At 44.2% G+C, this 22,106-nt stretch overlaps 1 protein-coding gene across 1 annotated transcript; it reads right to left on the bottom strand.

Annotated features, from left to right (window-relative positions):
- Positions 1-1,122: 1,122 nt before the first annotated feature.
- Positions 1,123-21,844, bottom strand: yjefn3 (YjeF N-terminal domain containing 3). Its single transcript, XM_078285654.1, has 6 exons — positions 21,802-21,844; positions 19,748-19,887; positions 8,047-8,157; positions 3,267-3,380; positions 2,434-2,584; positions 1,123-1,912 (listed from the first exon to the last, which is right to left on the bottom strand). Exons 1-6 carry the CDS (start codon positions 21,842-21,844, stop codon positions 1,716-1,718), a joined length of 756 nt encoding a protein of 251 aa, XP_078141780.1. The 3' UTR covers positions 1,123-1,715.
- Between the last annotated feature and the right edge of the window lie 262 nt (positions 21,845-22,106).

Genomic DNA, 22,106 nt, shown 5'->3' with positions numbered 1-22,106 from the left:
GTCTGTTGTACATAGAAAGCAGAGGATTTGAAACTGCCTGCGTCTCTGCTTCACGCTGTGTCACTGAACTCCCGAAACCCTCTGAGCACATTTCTCCTCCATGCAGGAATCACAGGATATTACGACTGCTGCTGTCAGTCATGATCATTCAATTCTACGGGCCACCAACGATTCCCAAGCTCATTACTCACAGCCTTTTATGAAAAGAACAAATGAATGAATGGTGACAAGTCTTAGTGTCCTGAAAGGAATGGGAAAGGAGTGAAAGACAGGACCGGTGAGTGCTCCGACATATTGCTGTAACCCTCGTCAGTTTGGTCCTGACAGGTTTAACACCGCCGTGCGCTGAGGGGATCAGCATTCCATTTCACTGACTTCTTACACCCACTCACACATGTGTGCACAGCGCACACACACACACACATCAGGCATTAGTATTCAGAAGAGGCTCCCGTTAGTATAAATACACATTACCTCATCCATAAACAGCACTGCAACCTCACTCACAGTCATCCTCAATGAGCCTATTATAAACATATTTAAACCCTTAGCTAAATGATGAGAGGCCTTCCTCTAGAACTGATTATAGCCCTATCACACCTGTTTATGGCTTTCATTACCAAATCAAATCCAGTTGGGAACCAATAAACAAAAGCAACGGTGTGCGCTCATCTGAGACATGAGTAGCCCCTCTAAAATTACATGTGATGTGCGTATAAGACAGCTAGGAGGCCTAGTGATTAGACTTGTTTAATAGAATGACCTGGGTTCAAGTCCTTCATCGAGACACTGATTCGCTACCAGCTCCAGCGGCGCTGTGGTGTAGCTGACCCCATGACCCCAGGGGGCCGAGCGAAAACAGAATTTCCCCATGAGGATCAATAAATTTTCATATTATTTATCATAACCTTCCCACACATGCTAGTACACCTGATGATATAAGCTAAAAGAATGTAATGAAGAAGAATGAAAGAAAATCGTGTCACTGTTTTGACTAGCTTTAGTGAGATGATGAGCTCTTCCTTTTGATATGTGCCACATCATATCTGTGTTTCTTTGTGTGAAGCAAAATAAAACATCAGAAATCGAGCCACCTGTTGAATGGGATCTTTTTATTGGACAAAGAGAACCGTCTGGGCCTACTGTATCAGCTAATGGACTGACAACAAAAGAAATGCAGCAGTGCAGGCTGACCAAACAAACAGATATAAACAGATGGAATGGAAAGTTACTAACCAACTCACCTAAAAAAGCTTCAATAAGAAATAAAACGTAAGAACATAAAAGCATAAGAACATGAACATAAAATAAAAAACGTTTTGAAAAATAGCGTTCAAGTGGTTGGTACCATAGAAAACATATCTTCCAAACAACTCATCCTTTTTCGCTGGCTGTGGAAAAAGACATTTCTGGATTTTGCAAAGTAATCAGAAAAAAGTAGAATGCTACAGCTTACAAGAAGACTGACACAAAAACTCCTCGAACCATTCCCTAAAAGACACGACTCAAACCACAGTTTCTAAATATGATCCTTCTACTGTAGCTTTATAACAGAGCAAATTTTGGCTAAGGTGCAACCTGCTCTACACAATTGAGAGATAGCACGTTAACATTAAATCACGGTAACAATCTATAAAATACAAAACATGAGAATAGATCAACCATATGTATTCAAAATGAGGAGCGGCCAGATTGGGTTGTGTGTTTTGCATGTGTTACAATTCTATAAGACAGTCTGTGCCGGGGTACTCTGGGAGGTTCAGCTCGTATTTTTTCTGGATGTCGTAGGGCAGGAAGCGTCCGGCCAAGAAATGCTTCCCCGAGAAGCTGGTGGCGCACTTCTTTGGCGCTGTAAGTGAGATGAGAACGTCTGGGTTTATCCCGTCCTGACTCGCCTCTTCTACGTCCCAACCTGAGATACGAGAGGAGGCAGGGAGCGAGAGGAAGACAAATAGAGAAAAAGAGACACAGACACTTAAAAAGAGGAGCATCGTGATTTCTTGCCTTTTATGTTGAAAGCGAGCTTGATGTTTTGCAGATGAGCCACCTGCTAGGGAAATTGCATTCCAGCATGAGCCATGGAGAAAGTGTGTGTGTGATAGAAGGCTGAGTAACAAGCCAAATGGATGTTCAACAGTAGATTACATTAGTTACTGATCAAGAACCAAGTTGGCGTAAGAAAAAAGCTATCGGGTGTTGCTGACAGCTACAAATTAAGGCTTGTTGTGCTCACACTCAGCGAGTAGTGCATTTGTGGTATGATGAGCTCACACTATGCTGACTGTAGCATAAGATTTATCCCTCACGTGTGCCTCCAGACTTGGAAAAGTCCAGCTTGGGAGCCAGATCTCCTCGGGAGCTGCCTGAAGGCTCATTTATCATGTAGGCTTCTGAGCCCCGAGCCAGATACGACCACTTAGTATCAGCATTTACCTGAGGGCACATCCAAGCTAGCAATGGGGATCTTGACTTGCTTGAGGGTGACCAGAATGCCAGAGTAGGGCTCCTTAACATTGGCCAGGTCTGTCTCCGGCCCCAGGATGGCATCAATCACTAGGTTGTAGGCATCGTTTATCAGCTGCACCTGAATATGACAGACCTCAGTATGAATAAACAAGTTTTGTTCCTAAATATGATTCAACTAAATTAGATTGCACATTGCAAAAAAATTACTTCTTAACAAGTGATTTAGTCTATTATTGAGTCCTGAAATCTTTTTTTTTTTTTTAAATAAGGGAAAAAATCTGTCAATGGGGTTAGATGATTTCACTTGTTTCCAACGCAAATCAATTTGTATGAAGAATGTTGTAGACTCAAGTGTCATTTTCTTGATAGTAGTGATCTGCCTTATTCTGACTTGTTTCAAGATATTGACACTCATTTCTAGAAAATTCCTGAAACAAGTAAAACTTAGTTACTGTATATCACCTCATTGGCAGAATGACCAGGTTTCTCCTGGTTTTTCAAAAAATAAGATTTGAAGGCTTGAAGATTTGAATATAAGACTAAATGACTTAAATGGCGTTTTTTGCAGTGCACCATTTGATTGTACTGTTACAAATGCATTGACAGTGAATAGTTAAAACAAACTGTGGTACTTTTTAAAAATGTCTTTTAATTTGAGTCGTCAAGATCAAATCTAATTGTGTCAGCTCAAATTTAAAGTTTAATTGTGTCCATATAGTTAAAACAACCTCAGATTCCACAGCATGCAACACCACTGAGGCCCGTGCCCAAAAGTGTTCTTGTGTTTTGATGCTGCTGACCTCTGTGGGGAGATAGGAGAGGAAGGGGATGTCCATCTTCTCACACTGAACTGTGAAGTCCTGGTGGAGACTGTGAGAGGAGCGCTTAGGGTAGTAGATGGTGGGCTCGTACTCCTGGACAGCATAGAGAGAGAGAGAGAGAGAGAGAGAGAGAGAGAGAGAGAGAGAGAGAGAGAGAGAGAGAGAGAGAGAGAGAGAGAGAGAGAGAAGAGTAAAAAGACAAAAATAGAAAAAAGGTTACGTAATATCAAGGCTGCGGCCAGCGATTACAGCCAGCACTAACTTGATCGAGTGGATGTATCAGTGTACATTTAGCCTGCAGTTAATAGCAAGTAATCCACCCATCCATATCACACGAGTGTTTTTCTCCGGTCTGCTCCCTCAATGAATGCTCCCCTTATAAACGGGATGCTGAGAAGAGTAGAAATTCAGACACCTGCAGTCTGAAAGGCCTGTGATGCTAAACAGCGACCACCCCTGATCCATGACCTTTACACAGCCTCGAGGTGAATCTAAAAACGTAGGACCCCCGGTGGGTAGTATGTGTGTGTGTGTGTGAGTGTGTAAGTAGGTGGTTGATGCTCCTGTCAAACTGGGTGGAAAAAAGGTACAGTATATCGATCATGGAGAAAGTTCCTATTCTCCTTATTTTAAAAACATAATCCATGATGACTAAATGTGTGGGGAGAGGTTGAAGTTTTTACATAACACAGATTTTCAAAAAGACGTGTAGCAGTGTTCAAACTGCATTGTCGGCACTCATGGTGCATACAGCAGAGATGCAAACCTTCGTCATGAGTGTGTTGAAGGCTTCTGTCCCTGATTCAAAATGGATCACACATTGCCTCTTCAAAACTGGCCAATGTCTCCTATCCCTTTAGCATTATTTCTGGCTGCTGTTTGGCTGCTGTTTGTGTGGTAATTAATAAGAAGATTACCAGACAATGAATTCAAGTTTCACCTGGTTCTTTTCCTACACTAAGGCCAAAAACCATTTCAGTGATATCACATGAGAAACAAAAATCAGGCATTGTTCTTTGAAATGTGGCTGGCGTCTGCCGAAGGAAGTGATCTGTCAGTACAGACAGACTGCTGCTTCCTTGGGGACTCTAAACCAATCAGAGCTCCGCGGCCACAGATCACCTGACTTCATCTCCAGGGTGACCGCCAAAGAACACACAGCGAGCAGCCGAGCCGAATAACATCCACCGTGCGTCTGTCCGCCTCGGGGGTATCGGTGACCCCGGCATGCCCTTGACCTCAGCGGCAGTTACATCATCGACCTGAGGCAAACCGAGACGACCTACGGATGTGCCCGAAATGATTGTTAGCGTCATTGAGCATGAACAGAGCCGAAATGAGCCATGAGAGAGAAGCGAGTACGGGTTACAGACGGGTCATGGGCTTTTTTCCTGTTGATGCTCAGATCTAACACGGTTACACTTCCTCTCCCTGAGGGATGACAGTGTCCTAGCGATGTTAGTGTTCTGTTTTTAGGCACAGCACATTGAGAGTCACTGTGTTTCAGAACATCCAAACAAAGCCTGTAAAAGAATATAGTACAGGATCATGGAGGGGGGTTATTTGGCAAAATAATGAGAGGAGGGGAAACCACTTGTAATGCAGAAAGTAAGGAAATTTTGCGTTAGAAAGCTGTGGAACACTTATAACTGGCTTAATGCACACTTGGCAACATGTTTCAAGTCAGTACTCTTCCTCAGGCAGGGGGTTTATTTTAGTTCCTGCCATTCACAGCTTGACTAACCTTTGAAACATAAGATTCCATGCAGTATTTGTCCATAGAGCAACATGTAGGTAGCCCAACAGAACATCATGTCCAGTTGCTCTAATATGAATAATAGACTGGAACTAATGTGTATAGGCATTGTTTTTCATTCTCATCCAAGATGAGCTTTGACTGGGGAATATCTGTGCGTTCCCGTATGTTACTTTTCCACGTACCTAGCAGTGGAAAGAATCAGAGACGCGTGGCAGATCCACTCACACACACGCTGGTTCTGTGAACACGGATGGCTTGGAGTGACGTGAGAAGCAAGCTGGCCTGTTAGCCTGCAACTGATCATTCATTTCTATGCTCTGTCTAATCACATTCACAGCTCTGGATCAGCGGCTCAAGGCTGTGCGTGTGCCTGCGTGTGTGTGTGTGAGTGAGTGAGTGAGTGAGTGTGTGTGAGTGTGTGTGCGTCTCACGTGTACGCTTGCATGTCTTCCTGCTGTACTTCTGCACTGACAGGGATCATATCGCACCAATGAAAAACATATACTCTTACACCGAGAGAACGCTTCATAGTCCAAAGTAAATACTCAGGTTTCTAGGTAGGGCAGCCTCATACAAGTGTGGTCCCAATCCACCTACTGCAGTGTGCTGTCACCTTTCAGAACCTCTCAACCACAACGGTTCGTCTGTCTGGGGGAAGAAGTGCAAGGAGAAACAGAAGGATAATGCAGTGGTCAGGGAGTCATTGCCCGATGATTCGTTTCCTTTGGATCTAAGTTATGGAGAAGCGTCTTATGCATTCCTGGAATGCCGGTGTAAAATATATCTGCCTGAAAGCTGACCTCTGGCCTTGCCCTTGGTCATGAGAGAGAGAGAGAGAGAGAGACAGACAAAGAGAAAGAGAGAGAGAGAGAGAGAGAGAGAGAGAGTGCAGGCGAGAGGGAGACGGAGACTCCACAGAGAGCCATCAGACATCTTAAACAGGCTCCATCAAACATGGTTTTAATCAGAGCTATCAATGCACTGTAAATCTAGCATGTCAGACACATATGGTAAAGTGCATAAGATACATTCCTTTCTAAACCAAAGATCCCCAAACACACATCCAACATTTCCTTTCCGATAGAGACGTAAAATCAGGCGGTCCTCCCATACATTGGAATGAATCGTTCAGTCTAAAACGATACTCCTTCAGTTAGGGTCGTGATCTGTGATGTATTTGCGAAGGATGAATCCTCCCTGCCGAAGAAATTTGTCAGAAACATCAGTCTACAGCATGCGGCCTGACGGGCAGACATCGTGGTCATGACATCATATCATGGCTGCCAACTATAAGATGCAGACGGCTTTAACGAGAGTAACAACAGCATGATGTCATGACTGTCTCAGTGCCCTCGCAGAGAAGGTAATGGGATAACTGCTCAGAGCCATTTACAGGAGCTGAGATTAAATTCTATAAAACACAGAGGGCCTGTATAGGGGGTCCCCTGTTATTCTCCACGCAAATGAAACTTTGCGAGAATTTTTTTCTCCTGTGATGTTGTCCAAATGTCTGTCTGTGTGAGCAGCAGGCTATACCTTTGTCCTGAGCTTGCCCTTCATGCATATGGGTGCAAGTTATAGTTGTGATCTCTGTCTACCCAGCCATGTTAAAGCAGGGTATATGCAGGAATCCTGAAGTTAAATTCAATACCTTTTAAGACCTTTTTTAAGACCTTTTCAATATATTTTAAGACCTCAACGCCACTTCGAGCTGTAACCGGTTACATCAGCGACACACCTTTAACTTACATTTACTATACATTGATTTTGAGATTGCAAAACTAAACAGTCTTAGTTTGCGATAAATTCTATGGACCACTGTATCAATACAACAGAATTCAGATAGGCCGGGAGGGAACAAAGCTCAAGAGAATAAATTGAGTGACTAACCCAAAGGCAAGGTTTATTAAAAGTAATAACAGTAACACGCTCACACACACACGCACGCATGCACACACACACACAACACGGTCATTAACAAAAACCTCTGTGGTCTTTGCATGCTTTGCTCTTGTGACTAGCACTGTGCATATGGGACCGGATAGCGTTGATCCCCATCGAGGTTACACTTATTGCTTTCTTACACACCGAACAATACGCCTCCCGGTTATTCCCAGTGACAGGCCTCAGCCATGGTGCAAATTCAGTGTCCTCCAACCACTTGTCCGAGAACTTGCATTTCCCCATTACGTTTGTTAGTTTAGTGACAGCCTACACAGAAGAATCCCACAAGCACTACATGGCTACGCAATTCGCCCGGTGCACAAGAGGGCGTCTCTTAACTTCCGGGTTATGCATTATTGTTTCCGGTTGTAGGTTGTTGTAGTAGTTGTGCGGAGCAAAATAAATAAATTCACACAAACTTTTAGCACACAAACTCTTTGGACAAATAGGCTATTCACATTGGAAAAAATAGCTACAAAATTTAATACCTCATAAAATGGCGATGAAGACTTTTTAATTCTTTTTAAGGGCCTTAATTTTCGCTAAATTGATTTATTACCTTTTAATACTTTTTAAGACCCCGCGGACACCCTGTAAAGGTCTAAAAGGGCAAACATAATAACGTATCAGCATACTGAAATTACAGTTAAAATTCACAACTATTCTGCTGCAGAAAATGCCGCGCTGATTCCCAACTGTCAAAACAACATGAGGAACATTTGGTGTATTTATTTACCAATTAAAATTAAGTCACAAATGCCTCAATGTCACAGCAACATTTTTTTTTCCAAATCTTGCATCGACCCTACAGATTCCTTTTTCTAGATTTAATCTTTGCAAATTTGTCAGTGACTGTCTTTATAAAGGTTATTAGAGTGAATTAGTGACGGAAAATAGTCTATGATTGTTGATATTATGCTTATTTATGAGCAATTTTTACCAATATTACTAACTTCCAAGGGATTCTCTACATTGTTGGCCGTGGGTGCCAGTCACCCACGGCACCCATTCAAGTTCCTCTTATGACTTAAATGCACAGTACAGTTGTCTACTTACAAATATGCGCAGGTGTCGGGCACACACCAGGCCAATCGCGCCATTTTGATCCGGACCGCAGACCACCAGCACCGTCGGCTGCTTCTTCCCCATGGAGCTGAGCGGGTAGGCCTGCAGGGAGAGGCAGAGGGTGAGACAGAGATTATGACTGATGGAAAGGATCAATAAGAGAGCGAGATAGAAGGGAGATAGAGGAAAAATAGAACAGGTTATTGATAGAGAACAATAGTGAGGCAAAAGCAGGGCGAAGATAGTCATCAGTATTCAGTATTTATCCCTTAGACCCTTCTTTTTCAGCGCAGGTCATCCGATCTGTGCCTCTGCCGCTCCATCATGCTCGGAGTGCCTGCCTGCAGCATGCCAGGCACGCCAGACTGGGGTGGAAATGGCACCGGTGCCATTGTCTGTTCTGTCTATGAGAAAAGGTCCAGTCTAATTAAAATAACCCTGGCAGCAGTGGAAAAAATGCCAGCGTCCTCGCCATGGGATGCTTCCGTATATATAACACACTTTCCACCGAGGCCCCGGCCACACTAGGTTACTGGCATCTCCCTCATTTATTGGCCGCACATTCCCTTGTAAATCACCTTGCACCTTCTTAAATGAGACGGTTATTCGCCTGAGGAACTGTCAACCTGAGTGGCTAATCTTCCTTCACCAACACCTAAACAGAGGCTGTGTGTGTGTGTGTGTGTGTGTGTGTGTGTGTGCATGCAAGAGCTGAGTCATGATCATCACTGGAAGCCCCAAAGGTGTGTTAGGCTTGACCCGATTAGCGGCTGGATTCACAGCAAAAGAGGCAGTGGTACGGTGCAACCAAAGGTGTTTATTCACCCACAAAAATGACATAACAAGACAAAAATGACACTAAGTTGCAAAAAATGAGAGCATGGCTATGAGCAGCTCTCCAGGGTCCTACCAATAGCTGAGGCAGATGAACACTGGCAGCCCTTTATACTCTGCCTCAGGTAATTAACCTGGATGCTACCAACTATAGGGGTCACTTGCATAACATTCAACAATACAATACACTGCCCCCTTTAACCTACCAGTCTACATATCTATCCGATACATACAGTCAAATTGATGTTGCTCTCAAACAATAAATACTGCAACATATAAACAATATACATTTGAGTTCAAACACCCACACAACACACAACACCCCCTCTGCTATCCCATCACATGGTCCCTCCCGGAACTATATATAGGTGCTCGGACACCCCGGGGAACTCTTTTGCCCGAACACCCTGGAACACAGACAAGACAGCACAGGTAAGTGATTGCATGAACCAACAATTAAAACCCTTACATTGCACCACTGTAGTATTGCACTTAGAAATATTGCACTTGCCCATACCAAATCATGATATTCAACCAAACAATGAAAACCCATTTCATGTCAGGTTGAGTACTGAACATTTGTTTGTTTCCTTCAGGTGGAGCTTCAATCCTTGACCATGCTGAGTAACTGCTCCAGCAGGACAAGATAAAATAACTCACACAAACAAACTTAAAATGTTTAGTAAAATATATATTCAATAAAATACTTTAAATCATGACTCTGTTTGCAATTATTAATGCTGTGCAAATATTACTGTGCAAACTATTTAATAAATCAAAGCGTACAATACAAATGTGCAAATAGTGCAAAGGATTAGTAACGAAGTGTGCCTTCGTTACATTTCCTCCCCCCTCTCCTGTGGGAGCACAGTACCTCAATCCTCATGGATACGGGACAGACAGTCAGCCACGACGTTGGACTTCCCTGACCTGTAGCGGACGGTGAAGTCATATGGCTGCAAGGAGAGGTACCAACCCGCGATGCGCATGTTTGCATCCCTCATGCGATTCAGCCACTGAAGTGCACGATGATCGGTCTCCAGGAAGAAGTGTCGTCCCAGCAGATAGTACCTGAGGGTGTCGATGGCCCACTTCATCGCCAAACACTCTTTTTCCACTGTAGAGTATCTTGTTTCTCTGTCCAACAGCTTGCGACTCAGGAATGCAACCGGCTTCATCTCTTCATCCACCTCCTGCAGCAGCACAGCTCCGAGGCCCACTCCAGAAGCATCTGTTTGCAGGGTGAATGGCTTATCAAAGTCTGGACTGTTGAGAACCGGATGGGTGCAGATTGCTTCCTTGAGGTCTCTGAATGCTCTGTCACACTCATCAGTCCAGCGCACTTTATTGGGGGCTGAGGCTCTTGTGAGGTCATTCAGCACTGCTGACCTCTCTGCACAGTGGGGAATGAACTTCCTGTACCACCCCACCAGGCCCACAAAGCCTTTCACCTTCCTCTTGGTGGTTGGAACAGGGAAGGAACGGATGGCTTCAACTTTCCCTAATTGTGGCTTGATTTTGCCAAACCCAATGACAAAACCCAAGTACTGAACTTCTCTCTGGGCAACAGCACACTTCCGAGGATTGATGGTTAGGCCAGCCACTCGGATGCATTGCAGGACTTGCTGCAGATGGGACATGTGCTCTTCCCAAGACCGGCTGAAGATCACCACGTCGTCCAGGTATGCTGCAGAGAACTCAGACACATCCCTCAACACATGGTCCATCAGTCTCTGGAATGTGGCAGGTGCCCCGTGGAGACCAAATGGCATCACACGGAACTGGTACATACCAAATGGTGTCTTGAACGCCGTCAGCTCCTTAGCCTCTGGTGCCAAGGCCAGCTGCCAGTAGCCTTTGCTGAGGTCCAGTGTGGTGATGTACCTCGCTCTGCCGACCCTCTCCACCATGTCATCGATTCGGGGCATCGGGTATGGATCAAAGGCGGATATGGCGTTGAGGTACCTGAAGTCAATACAAAACCGCAGAGAACCATCTTTCTTTGGCACAAGTACAATGGGACTGCACCACTCACTGTTGGAGACCTCAATTATCCCCAACTCCAACATCAACTTTATTTCCTTTTTCAGTGCTAGCACCAACCGCTCAGGAATCCTGTAACTCCTCTGCCGGACTGGAGCATCCTTCTTTAGACGAACCTTGTGTTGGACAACAGAGGTGAAACCTGGTGTCTCCTGGAAAAGCTCTGGGTCCAGGAGGGGCTTGACATCCTCTTGTTGGCTCGGTGACAGATGGGACAGATCCACTGGGGTGGGCTCTGCTGCACTGGTGGGAAAGAACTTCTCATTCACGTCCTCATCCTGGACTGCACGCACAAACAGCTGCTGGTGCACAGGCTCTGGCTGAACCTGGAATTCCTTCAACAAGTTTACATGAAAGATCTGGTGCTTTTTCACTCGCTCTGGCCTATAAAGTTCATAGGTGACCTTACCCATTCGTCTGGTGACTTTATATGGTCCATGCCATTTGGTCAGCAACTTGCTGTCACTGGTGGGAAGCAGCAACAGTACCTGCTGGCCTGGGCTGAAGACTCTCTCCCGGGCTTTCCGGTCATACCATGTTTTTTGGTATTGTTGAGCCGACCTCATGTTCTCCCGTGCAAGCGCTGTCATCTGCTCCAGTCTCTCCCTCATCTTGACCACATATGCCACAACGTTCTCTCCTTCTGGTTTGGGACTTTCCCAGTAGTCCTTCAGAAGGTCCAATGGCCCCCTCACTTGGCGACCATACACAAGTTCAAATGGCGAAAAACCTGTTGACACTTGTGGCACCTCTCGGTAAGCGAACAGCAGGTAAGGCAGCCATTGGTCCCAGTCAGCACCTGTGCAGGAGACAAACTTGCGCAGCATGTTTTTCAGTGTCTGGTTGTATCTTTCTACAAGCCCGTCCGTTTGGGGGTGGTAAGGGGTGGTCTTAATACCCTTGACTCCTAACAACTGGTAAACTTGCTGCAGCAGTTTAGACAAAAAGTTTGTCCCACAGTCTGTCAGGATCTCCTTGGCTATGCCTACCCTGGAAAACAGCTGTAACAGGCAATTTGCCACGTGTCTGGCCTTAACAGACCTAAGGGGGAAGGCTTCAGGGTACCGGGTTGCATAATCACATATGACCAATATGTAGCGATTGCCTGAGGAACTCTTCTCTAATGGTCCCACAACATCCATGGCTATTCTCTCAAAAGGTGTTTCAATGATTGGCAAAGGCTGCAACTGAGCACGCACCACCCCCCTTCCTGAAGTCAGCTGGCATTTTTCACAGGAACTACAAAACTGAGAGATTTGGGTATACATGCCTGGCCAAACAAAGTGACTAGCAATCCTATGAAGTGTTTTCTGGAATGCCATGTGTCCTGCCCATGGAATTGAATGTCCAAGTTCCATGACCCTGTGTCTGAATTGCTGTGGCAGTACCAAGGCCTCAACCTTTTCCTTCCGCTGGTAGAGTATCCCACCTTTTACCACATAGGTAGCCTCTTCAAGACAGTCTACACTGCCCTGCTTAACTCCCTCTACCTCGGTCACCTTCTCAAACCAAGGCTTTATGGTGGAGTCCTCTCTTTGCAGGCTACCTACATCTGGTGGGATCTCCCCGTCTAAAAGACAGCCTGGTGTTGACAGCTCCTGTATCCTCTGGCTGCTCCTGCACGCCATTCTTCTTTGCACCTCTTGTCATCACCTCTTTACTGTGGTGCGGGCCCCAACTTCTGACACCACTTGTTAGGCTTGACCCGATTAGCGGCTGGATTCACAGCAAAAGAGGCAGTGGTACGGTGCAACCAAAGGTGTTTATTCACCCACAAAAATGACATAACAAGACAAAAATGACACTAAGTTGCAAAAAATGAGAGCATGGCTATGAGCAGCTCTCCAGGGTCCTACCAATAGCTGAGGCAGATGAACACTGGCAGCCCTTTATACTCTGCCTCAGGTAATTAACCTGGATGCTACCAACTATAGGGGTCACTTGCATAACATTCAACAATACAATACACTGCCCCCTTTAACCTACCAGTCTACATATCTATCCGATACATACAGTCAAATTGATGTTGCTCTCAAACAATAAATACTGCAACATATAAACAATATACATTTGAGTTCAAACACCCACACAACACACAACACCCCCTCTGCTATCCCATCACATGGTCCCTCCCGGAACTATATATAGGTGCTCGGACACCCCGGGGAACTCTTTTGCCCGAACACCCTGGAACACAGACAAGACAGCACAGGTAAGTGATTGCATGAACCAACAATTAAAACCCTTACATTGCACCACTGTAGTATTGCACTTAGAAATATTGCACTTGCCCATACCAAATCATGATATTCAACCAAACAATGAAAACCCATTTCATGTCAGGTTGAGTACTGAACATTTGTTTGTTTCCTTCAGGTGGAGCTTCAATCCTTGACCATGCTGAGTAACTGCTCCAGCAGGACAAGATAAAATAACTCACACAAACAAACTTAAAATGTTTAGTAAAATATATATTCAATAAAATACTTTAAATCATGACTCTGTTTGCAATTATTAATGCTGTGCAAATATTACTGTGCAAACTATTTAATAAATCAAAGCGTACAATACAAATGTGCAAATAGTGCAAAGGATTAGTAACGAAGTGTGCCTTCGTTACAAGGTGTCTGGCCTCATTTTCCACAGACCCTTTGAAGCACAAAAGAACCCCGATGCCACAGTATTTATTGTTTGCTGAGGTTTTTTGTTTATTTTTATTTCTGCAGAGTTATAGATTGTACAATAATGAACAACTAAAGGTCACGATATTACCTATCATTTCGGAAACTAGAACAGCTGAGATGGATGCATGTAGGTCGTGAATTGTACTGTGGAAATCCTTTCTGTAGTCCAATTAGAGCCCAATAAATGTGTCGTGTAAGACCAATTACCCCAATTTGCTTTCACAGCCATGAAGGAATAGATTATGACTGCAGCACACATTGAAAAAAAAAATCCATTTCAAGCCTATCTCCAACACTTGGGGAAACTTCAACAGTTCACTGCTTGTGCTGCTCTAAAAGAGAGATGAAGTCATTCACCGTCGATCCTCGGCCTCTGCACATGCCTCCCGATTTTGAAGATGAGCTTGAAATTCGGACTATTCTGCCACTGGGGACGAACACATTTACCTATACACTTCCATTAAGGTATTCACGACAGGGGAAACTTCATATGGAGAAATAGGCCATTCCCCACATAGTGTAATTGGGTATAACAAGAGAACATTAATTAGAGCGATGAATCCAGGAGAACAGACAGCAGCCGTTATCTCCATCGTAACAGCTCAGCCGGGAAAACATCACACAGACTCAATGAGATGGAGAAGAGATGGTTATGGCTGTTTAGGGGCATAGGGTTGATGGTAATAATGGCAGAGCGAGATAGGGAACAATTGAGAGGAAGAGAGAGAGAGAGAGAGAGAGAGGCAGAAACGGAGACAGAGAGAAAGTAGAACAAGAACGAGAAAGAGGGCGACGTGCTTCATTTTCTTATCTAATGAGTCTGAAGCAGTCTCTTAGTGCGTTTCACACTGTGTAACCTGATGTTAATGACACTTTTCACTGAGCTAATTTACAGGAGCACCCTTTGTGCATGTGTGTGTATGTGTGTGTGAGTGTATGTGTGTGGCATTAATGTGAGACTGCCTGTGCTGACCTGCTCCCTATAGAGGGAAATGCTGACTCTAATTACTCCAGCCCACCATTAATGACCAGCCTTCTCCGATAAGACTGTGAGTCACCTGGCTGCAAATAAAAGGAGCAGCAGGAGCAAATAAACAGAGAGGCAGACTGGATTTTAATCTGTTCTCCATATAATTTTCTTCATGAAAGGAATCTGCATTTGTTTTGTCTTCTCTCTTCTTATCCTTTCCCCTTCGTTTCTACTCAGGCCTTTCTCTCGCTCTCTCTTTTTCTGTCTCCCTCGCTTCCCCTCTTTCTTTTTAACACAAACACACACACACACAACACACTAAAGCCCATTAGTGTTGATAACCTCTGCTCTAAATGTCGAGGCGGTATAGGGAGGATCAGCGATGTCGGTGCTGGGGCCATTTCACGCGGCTGAGGAAACCATTTTAGAGCTGCACTCCGCTGCAGATGGGACACCTAAATTGGATGCAGTGCCGGATCAATTCCAGCCGTGCTCTGGTGCTTTTTGAAGCATTTTCTAATCTCAGTGGCAACACAGGCTTGATAATTTGCAAAAATATCTATCTTAACAAGTAATTTCGTCTAGTATTGGGTCTTAAAAAGAGAGAATACAGAGTGCTTCCACTGGGGTTCGGTCTGTGGAGACATTTGTTGAAGGTGCTCTTGGGTTTGGGATTGTTGCTTGATGAAAAAAGTTTCTTCAGGCAAAAGTCAAAGCCTTTATTTCATGGCTAGTTCAAAATAATGTATTAAAAACATTTTGTCCATGCTGTGGCCTTCACCAGGGAGTAGCATGATTTTGCGCTTCATGCAGTTTATTGTGCTACTCCACAGCAGAAGGCCACAGCAGGGACAAAATGTTTTTAGTATTTTCTATTGAACTAGCCATGGAATAAAGGCTTTTTTTATGTCTTGAGTGCCTTGGAAGTCCTTCTTTTTTCATTAAGAAATGAGCAAATAGAGATGAGAGAGTTTTAGTCATACACCTTATTCCAGGATATTGTCACTTCTTTCAATACAATTCTCAAAACAGAGAGTGTATTGGAAACACAGTTATCTTACCACATTGGGAGATTTTTTCAAGGAAACAAAGATTTTAAGACTCAGAACTACAGACTGACTTGTCAAGATGGCCATTTTTACAGTGCAGGAGGTTCTTAGAAGTTAAGATCAGATCAGATGGTTTGACGTCGCATCTCTTCAGGTCTTTGCTCTGGTTGTCTCTCTTTATCTGTCTTCCTCTGGATCTTTTTGGACTGCTTAGTTTGCTGTAGAGGACCTTGCATCATGACAGGTGGTGGTCTGGCATTAAAGTCACATGCCACAGCCAACTGGAGCACCATGTGGCACGAGGGGCCCGCGATACAGAGGGGGCTGCAGGGAGTTCAGATGGCACAGTGTGGAACGCAGCTCTCCCAGTTAAGCTGAGAATGCTTTACAGACAGCGGTGTGAAAGGCCTCAAGTGGCTTTATGTGGCGTTTAGAAGTGGTTGATGTCTCTTAGCCATAAAGGAGTGTGGGAATGCATTCAGCAATCAACAGACATGTTACTTAGGGTTTTCAGGTTTGTGTTGTTGAATTCCCTTGAACAAAGATGTCCAAAAACAGTCTGGAGTGAGTGGATGACATCATCTGGGCAGTATGGGCAATTTTGGGAGATAAAACTAAAAAGCTCCAATCCAGAAATACAAAATTTGTACATAAACTTGAGAAACGACATAGCCATCGTTGTCAGTGTATAGGGTAGTGTATATTTAGAATATTGGTCATTTTATCAATCATTTTTGCAACTTTCTCACTTTTATTAATTGTTTTTCTAAATCAACTGGCCCGTCGATGCCGGTGTCCACTCCTCACTAACTTCCAGTTTGGGGAAATGACAGTGTCAAGCTAAGTCAACTGGGGAACAACTTTGAGAGGGAGCCCAATTAAGAGAAAGGTTAGGAGTGTGCAGGGTCTAGTGCCAAACACACACACACACACACACACACAGGAAACATACGAAATATGGCTGCCTTGATTGTAATAAGGTCTCTAAGGTAAAAACTCCTTGAAAATATGGTAATGAGACATGCGCTCTCAACTCTAATCAGCCTGAAACACACACTGAGCCTGAGTAAATATTTTCAGGATCCTAAAAACACAAATACGCTCACTTACACTCTTACACACACACAGAACCGGTGCCTATTAATACAAGTACATACACCCGTGTCCCTCAGTTCATTATGAGGCTGCTGACAGAGATTGAACGAGTCCCTAGAAGACCAAACTGGAACCCAGGGACTTCTGTAATCCATAGTTCACCGCTGCATGGAAGCAGAATATTCGCTGTCTCCACTCAGGTGTTGAAAAGCCTCAGTCTTCATAAGCCAAGCCAAAGCTACATCCAGTGAACTGCTGCAAACACTATCAGGACGTCAGAAAAACACCCACAAAGAAACACACAGAAACACATATAACACAATCTGGGCCTGTGTGGCTGTTGCTGCTGGGGTTTTGGAACAGCGGAGGGATTACTTTCTGAGAACCTATAATCTCTCTGGCAGCCAGAAGGTGTGTGTGTGTGTGTGTGTGTGTGTGTGTGTGTGTGTGTGTGTGTGTGTGTGTGTGCGTGTGTGTGTGTGCGTGTGTGTGAGCACATGTGCACGTGCATGTATGCATGTTTGTGTGGTGTATTTGGAAGCCAGCGCTAGACCAGCAGTGAAATCAGACTGTCTGCATCTCCTTCTACTGTAATTTTCCTTAAATAGCGGTGATGTCATGCGGGCAGCCGGTAACCGGTAGCGCGCTGCTGGCTGGTCCCGGGACGTCCAGCCTGTGTTTGTCTAGTAAGGCTATGCTGTCGGGGCCCGCGGTGGAGGGCCAGGCAAGGGGCCAGTGGTGGCTGATGATAATAGAGGGGAAGTGGATGTGGTGGGTTTAATCACACACTCTGAGGGAGAGCACACAGACTCTCTGCCACTCTGCCTTGTCATTATCCTTCTCTCTTTTTTATTCTCTCCCTCTCTCTTTTAACTGTCTCTCTCTGTATCTGTCTGTCTCTCACCCTCTCAGAGTCAGAATGGCTTTATTAGCATGACCAGTATGCTTGTGTTGCCAAAGCTTGTGTTGCCAAAGCAGTAAATATTAGTAAGAATTAATATAAAATGAAAGCAAGTTCATACATGCATGCAATATTTACAGCTATATCACACACAAAAACAATGAAATATTTATATTCATACTTATATAATGACATAAGTAGACAAGATTTGTCCTTGATTCTATGACAAAAGATTGGGAAATCCACATCTCTAACAGGGTGATATTGGGCAGTGTGACAGGACATGTGTCGCATCTTCAATCTCATTTTGTTTGCAATGTCAACAGCAATGTTTGTGTCTTTCTTGCCATGAATTTTAATGATTCTCTCACTGTATGTCTGTCTCTCTCTCTCTCTCTCTCTCTCTCTCTCTCTGTATTTGTCTCTTATTCTCTCTCTCTCTCCCTCTCTCTCTCTGTATTTGTCTGTTACTCTCTCTCTCTCTCTCTCTCTGTCTCTCTCTGTCCCTCTCTCTCTCTTTCTCTCTCTCTCTCTGTCTGTCTCTCTCGCCCCCTCTTTTTCTGTATCTATTTCTCTCTTCCTCTCTCTGTCTGTCTCTTTGCCTAGACTTATTTTTTATTTCTCTCCCACTCTCTTTTGCTCTCCTTTTCCTGTAAATCACACATATCTGTTTTTGTTTCTGTCTGTCTCTCTGTCTCCCTCTCTCTCTGTTAGTCTTTGTCTCTCTCCCTCTCCGTCTCTCCATCCCTCCTCCTGACAGCGAAGCAGGGTTCATGTGTCTGGTAGCTCGGACTCCTATTCATCACAGCCTGCGGAGGGCCCGCTGAGGAAACTAGTGTGGCGTTAAACCAAGCCAGTGGTCTGGTCAAAGGGAACCACATGTGTTCCTAACAGCCCTCCACTGACACAGTCCAGAGCGCTGCAGAATGCAACCGCAACCGCACCACAGAAGAAGAGCTGTGGTTCTGGACTGGTGTGAGGAGGAACAGCTCAGGTGTGCTGCCTGGAGGCGTAAAAGGAGTAAAAGTCAGAGGAAGTTCTAATTTCCTTCATATAATAATCAGACATTTTGGGTGGTAGTTAATGCAAATTGGGAAAGTGCAAGCCTAGCAGCAGCTGTGATTGTTTGCCCTCTTGTACAATCATACAAAGCTTCGGGTGACATTTTCAAGCAATCAATACAATTTGTGTACAGAGGAATTTTTCCGTTTCACTGCAACGCAATGACAGAACAGAGCAGAACAGAACAGGATAGAAAATAGGAGAAGAGAACAGAATAGAACAGATCAGAACAGAATATAAAATAAGAGAATCAAACAGAATATAAAATAAGAGAACAGAATAGAACAAAACAGTGGCAAAATGCAGAAAATAAGACAGACAGCAGAATAGAACTACAAAGCAAAGCACAGTAGAGCAGAATAGAATAGGATATAATAGAATAGAATAGAATAGAATAGAACAGAATCAGCACAGCAGACTAAACCAGACAAGACATTGCTAACACAGCTAGTAGAGGTACTGCTACTGATCACACACACACACATATGCACACACACACACACACACACACAGATATATGGGCCCCTGGTCTGGGCCAAGACATTGCACACACAGCAGATACAGCAGATATTTCACAGTAAATAGTGACCGCTGCTCAGCGGTGCCGCTGGTTTAATGGTCTGAGGAAACGAGGCTCCTAAGCGTGACAGTTCCTCCAAGCAAAGGTCCGTTTAACAATAAAAGCAAAACATTACGACCCTAATAAAAACCTACTGGAACAATGTTATTTGTCTCTCTCAGTCTGTAGTTACAGTGATCGCATGGATAGATGAAAGGGTGGATGGATGGATCGATGCCTCCTGAAAAAATGATTGTTAAAAAGAGAAGAGGGAAAGAGAAAGAGTTTGCCTCGTGTTCCGTTTTGCATTGTACTAGAACTAAAGAAAGAAAGAAAGAAAGAAAGAAAGAAAAAAAAAAGAAACAAAGAACTAATTCATCCACTCTCTAACTAAAAAAACAGCCACTCACTAACAATAACCACAGTTTTTTGGGAGAGAGGAGAGGGAGGAGAACAGGAACAGGAGCGGATATGAAAGCTGGAAGGCGTACGGACCTTAGTGATGGCGATGGCGCAGGCGTGTCCCCAAATCTCTACCAGCTGCTGCTGTCCAAACCTGTAGTCCTTCAGCAGCTCTGTCTCAATAGCTGCCGCCTCCACTTTACTGTAGGACACAGGACAAGATACAGTATATGCTTAGTAAGAGAGGCGTCATATTTACCCATCACGCTCATCATCAATGCAAACATCACCATCACCATAATTGCTGTTATCATACAGTATGTGTTAAGCCTCATCAAAAGGCTTAACAGATAACTCATGCGCTGCAGCAGGTGAGTCAAACGCCAAAGCGCAAAATCTAAATGAATAGTGCAAATCAAAAAGTCATTTCTGCCACTCCAGTGTGTGAGCGTGTTGCAGAGCTCACAGGAGGCCAACACTAAGTGGTATACCAGGCATTTATGAGGTGGCTTTTAGCATTTACGTGGCACAGAAATGATACATAATAGAGTTGTGGTATGAACTACACAGTAATCCATAAAGCACTAGGAAAAAGGTATTTACGACACAGCTAAGTCGGTCTGCTTACATGTACGCACGCTTAAGAGGTTCCGTGTCACATATTTTCTTTTTGCCAGAGCAACAACTGTGGTTGAGCGCTTCCAGTAAGTATTTCTCAAACAGGTACATGTCAAGGTCTAGGTCTACTCTTTACAAGCCTTAATGGCTTTTGGGAAGTGCGGTCATGAAACCCAAAGCAGACCGTCTGAGAGACAGACTCAACTGTGGCCTTTACAGTAGCTCACACATACCAGAGGGTGTGTGTGTGCGTGTGCATGTGTTCAACCTTGTGTGCATGTGTGTGAGTTATTGTATCTATCGTTCACATGTGTTGTTTCTGTGATGCCTCTCCCCGTTCTCTGCATGGTGACAGTGTGACTAATGCTGCTGTATTGGAGCCTGCTGGTGCTTCTTTTAGCATGTGTGTGTGTGTGGGTGTGTGTGTGTGTGTGTGTGTGTGTGTGTGTGTGTGTGACAAACAAGCTTAAGGCACCCTAGCATTGGACAGGTGACAGGGCTGCAGCCACAATGCTGTCACCTCTTATTTAGAGTATGAGCAGCAGCAACAGTCCAAGTGGAAATGATAAACAGCCTTCTTTCTTCTCAGAGAGCTGCTTGAGTTGCGGTACATCCCCATTACACTAGAGACACCTAGTGGCTCTCCTCAGTACTGCAGCTCATTAAGAAACACTGGATGATAAATAAAAGAAATTGTTATGAGGGGTGCAACAAAACAAGATTGGATGTATTAATTTTTTTCAAATTTGCTGTGCTTTGAAACCCCTCAGAGAATGAAAAGGAATCTCTGAAAACAAAAAAGGAATTATGCAGCAGGTAAATGATATTGAAAGGGCAGTTAAGATGTTATTAGATATTTCCGTCTACCCATAAAGATCAGTCTTGAGATCATTGCACACCAATGAGGCAGAGAAAGAGGAGGATCGATACACAAGATCAATACACTGCATCAAATCAGCACTGCATCAGCAGGGTCTCTCGGCTCTGCTTCAAACCTTTACCTCTCAAACAATCTTTAAAGAGCTGTGTGTGTGTGTGTGTGTGTGTGTGTGTGTGTGTGTGTGTGTGTGTGTATGAGCACGTACATGTGTGTGTTTGTTTGGCTATCTGCATGTCATGTCTTGTCATCAAAAGCCACCTAAGGATCCAGCAAAGAGCAAAGACAGCACACCACACCAACCTCTGTATCCAATATATATCATTCTATTCAAATGTTGCATAGTCAGCATTTTGTCATTAGCCTTAACTAAATACACACAGCACAACAGTGAACCTACAGAAAAGATAAGATAAACTGTACAACAGATTTTCTCTAGGCAGACTGGTTCAATCTAGTAGTTGAGATAGAACTGAGATCATCATTGTTCATGGAATAATTTGAATCTATTTTCCACAGAGAGTTTTGTGCTCGAAGCTAGAGACAGTATTAATGCTGCGTTGTATCACTGTCTCACAAACGCTTTTTAACTTTCTCCCTCTCTAAGAAAAAGAGTACACACACAAAACATTACACACACTATTTCTGTTACTTGAATGCTCAGCAATTACAGTGAAGGTCTCCAGGAGGGTCATTGTGATAATCCTGTGTCACAGCATATGTGAGCGTGTGTGTGTGCGTGTGTGTGTGTGTGTGTGTGTGTGTGTGTGTATGTGTGTGAGTCGGGGGGGGGGGGGGCACATTCATTCTGAACCCATTGTTTCTGTGCCACTCCTCTCCATTCTCTATATGGCGACAGGGTGACTAATGCTGAGCTTGCTGGTATTTCTTTTAAAACAGAGGTGTGTGCGTGTGTGTGTGTGTGTGTGTGTGTGTGTGTGTGTGTGTGTGTGTCTG

This window comes from Centroberyx gerrardi, chromosome 9 (genome assembly GCF_048128805.1).
Source record: "Centroberyx gerrardi isolate f3 chromosome 9, fCenGer3.hap1.cur.20231027, whole genome shotgun sequence".
Taxonomy (NCBI): Eukaryota; Metazoa; Chordata; class Actinopteri; order Beryciformes; family Berycidae; genus Centroberyx; species Centroberyx gerrardi.
The sequence above is the reverse complement of the archived record's forward strand: the minus strand, read 5'-3'. Positions and strand labels throughout refer to the sequence as shown.

Excerpts from the sequence above, each read along its gene's own strand:
- yjefn3 (XM_078285654.1), bottom strand. The coding sequence starts at position 21,844 with ATGACCCTCCTGGAGACCTTCACTGTAATTGCTGAGCATTCAA. Across the intron at positions 3,381-8,046 it reads CCCGACACCTGCGCATATTT|GAGTACGAGCCCACCATCTA; the intron begins GTAAGTAGACAA and ends TATGCTGTCCAG. Across the intron at positions 1,913-2,433 it reads TAGCTTGGATGTGCCCTCAG|GTTGGGACGTAGAAGAGGCG; the intron begins GTAAATGCTGAT and ends CTCGTATCTCAG.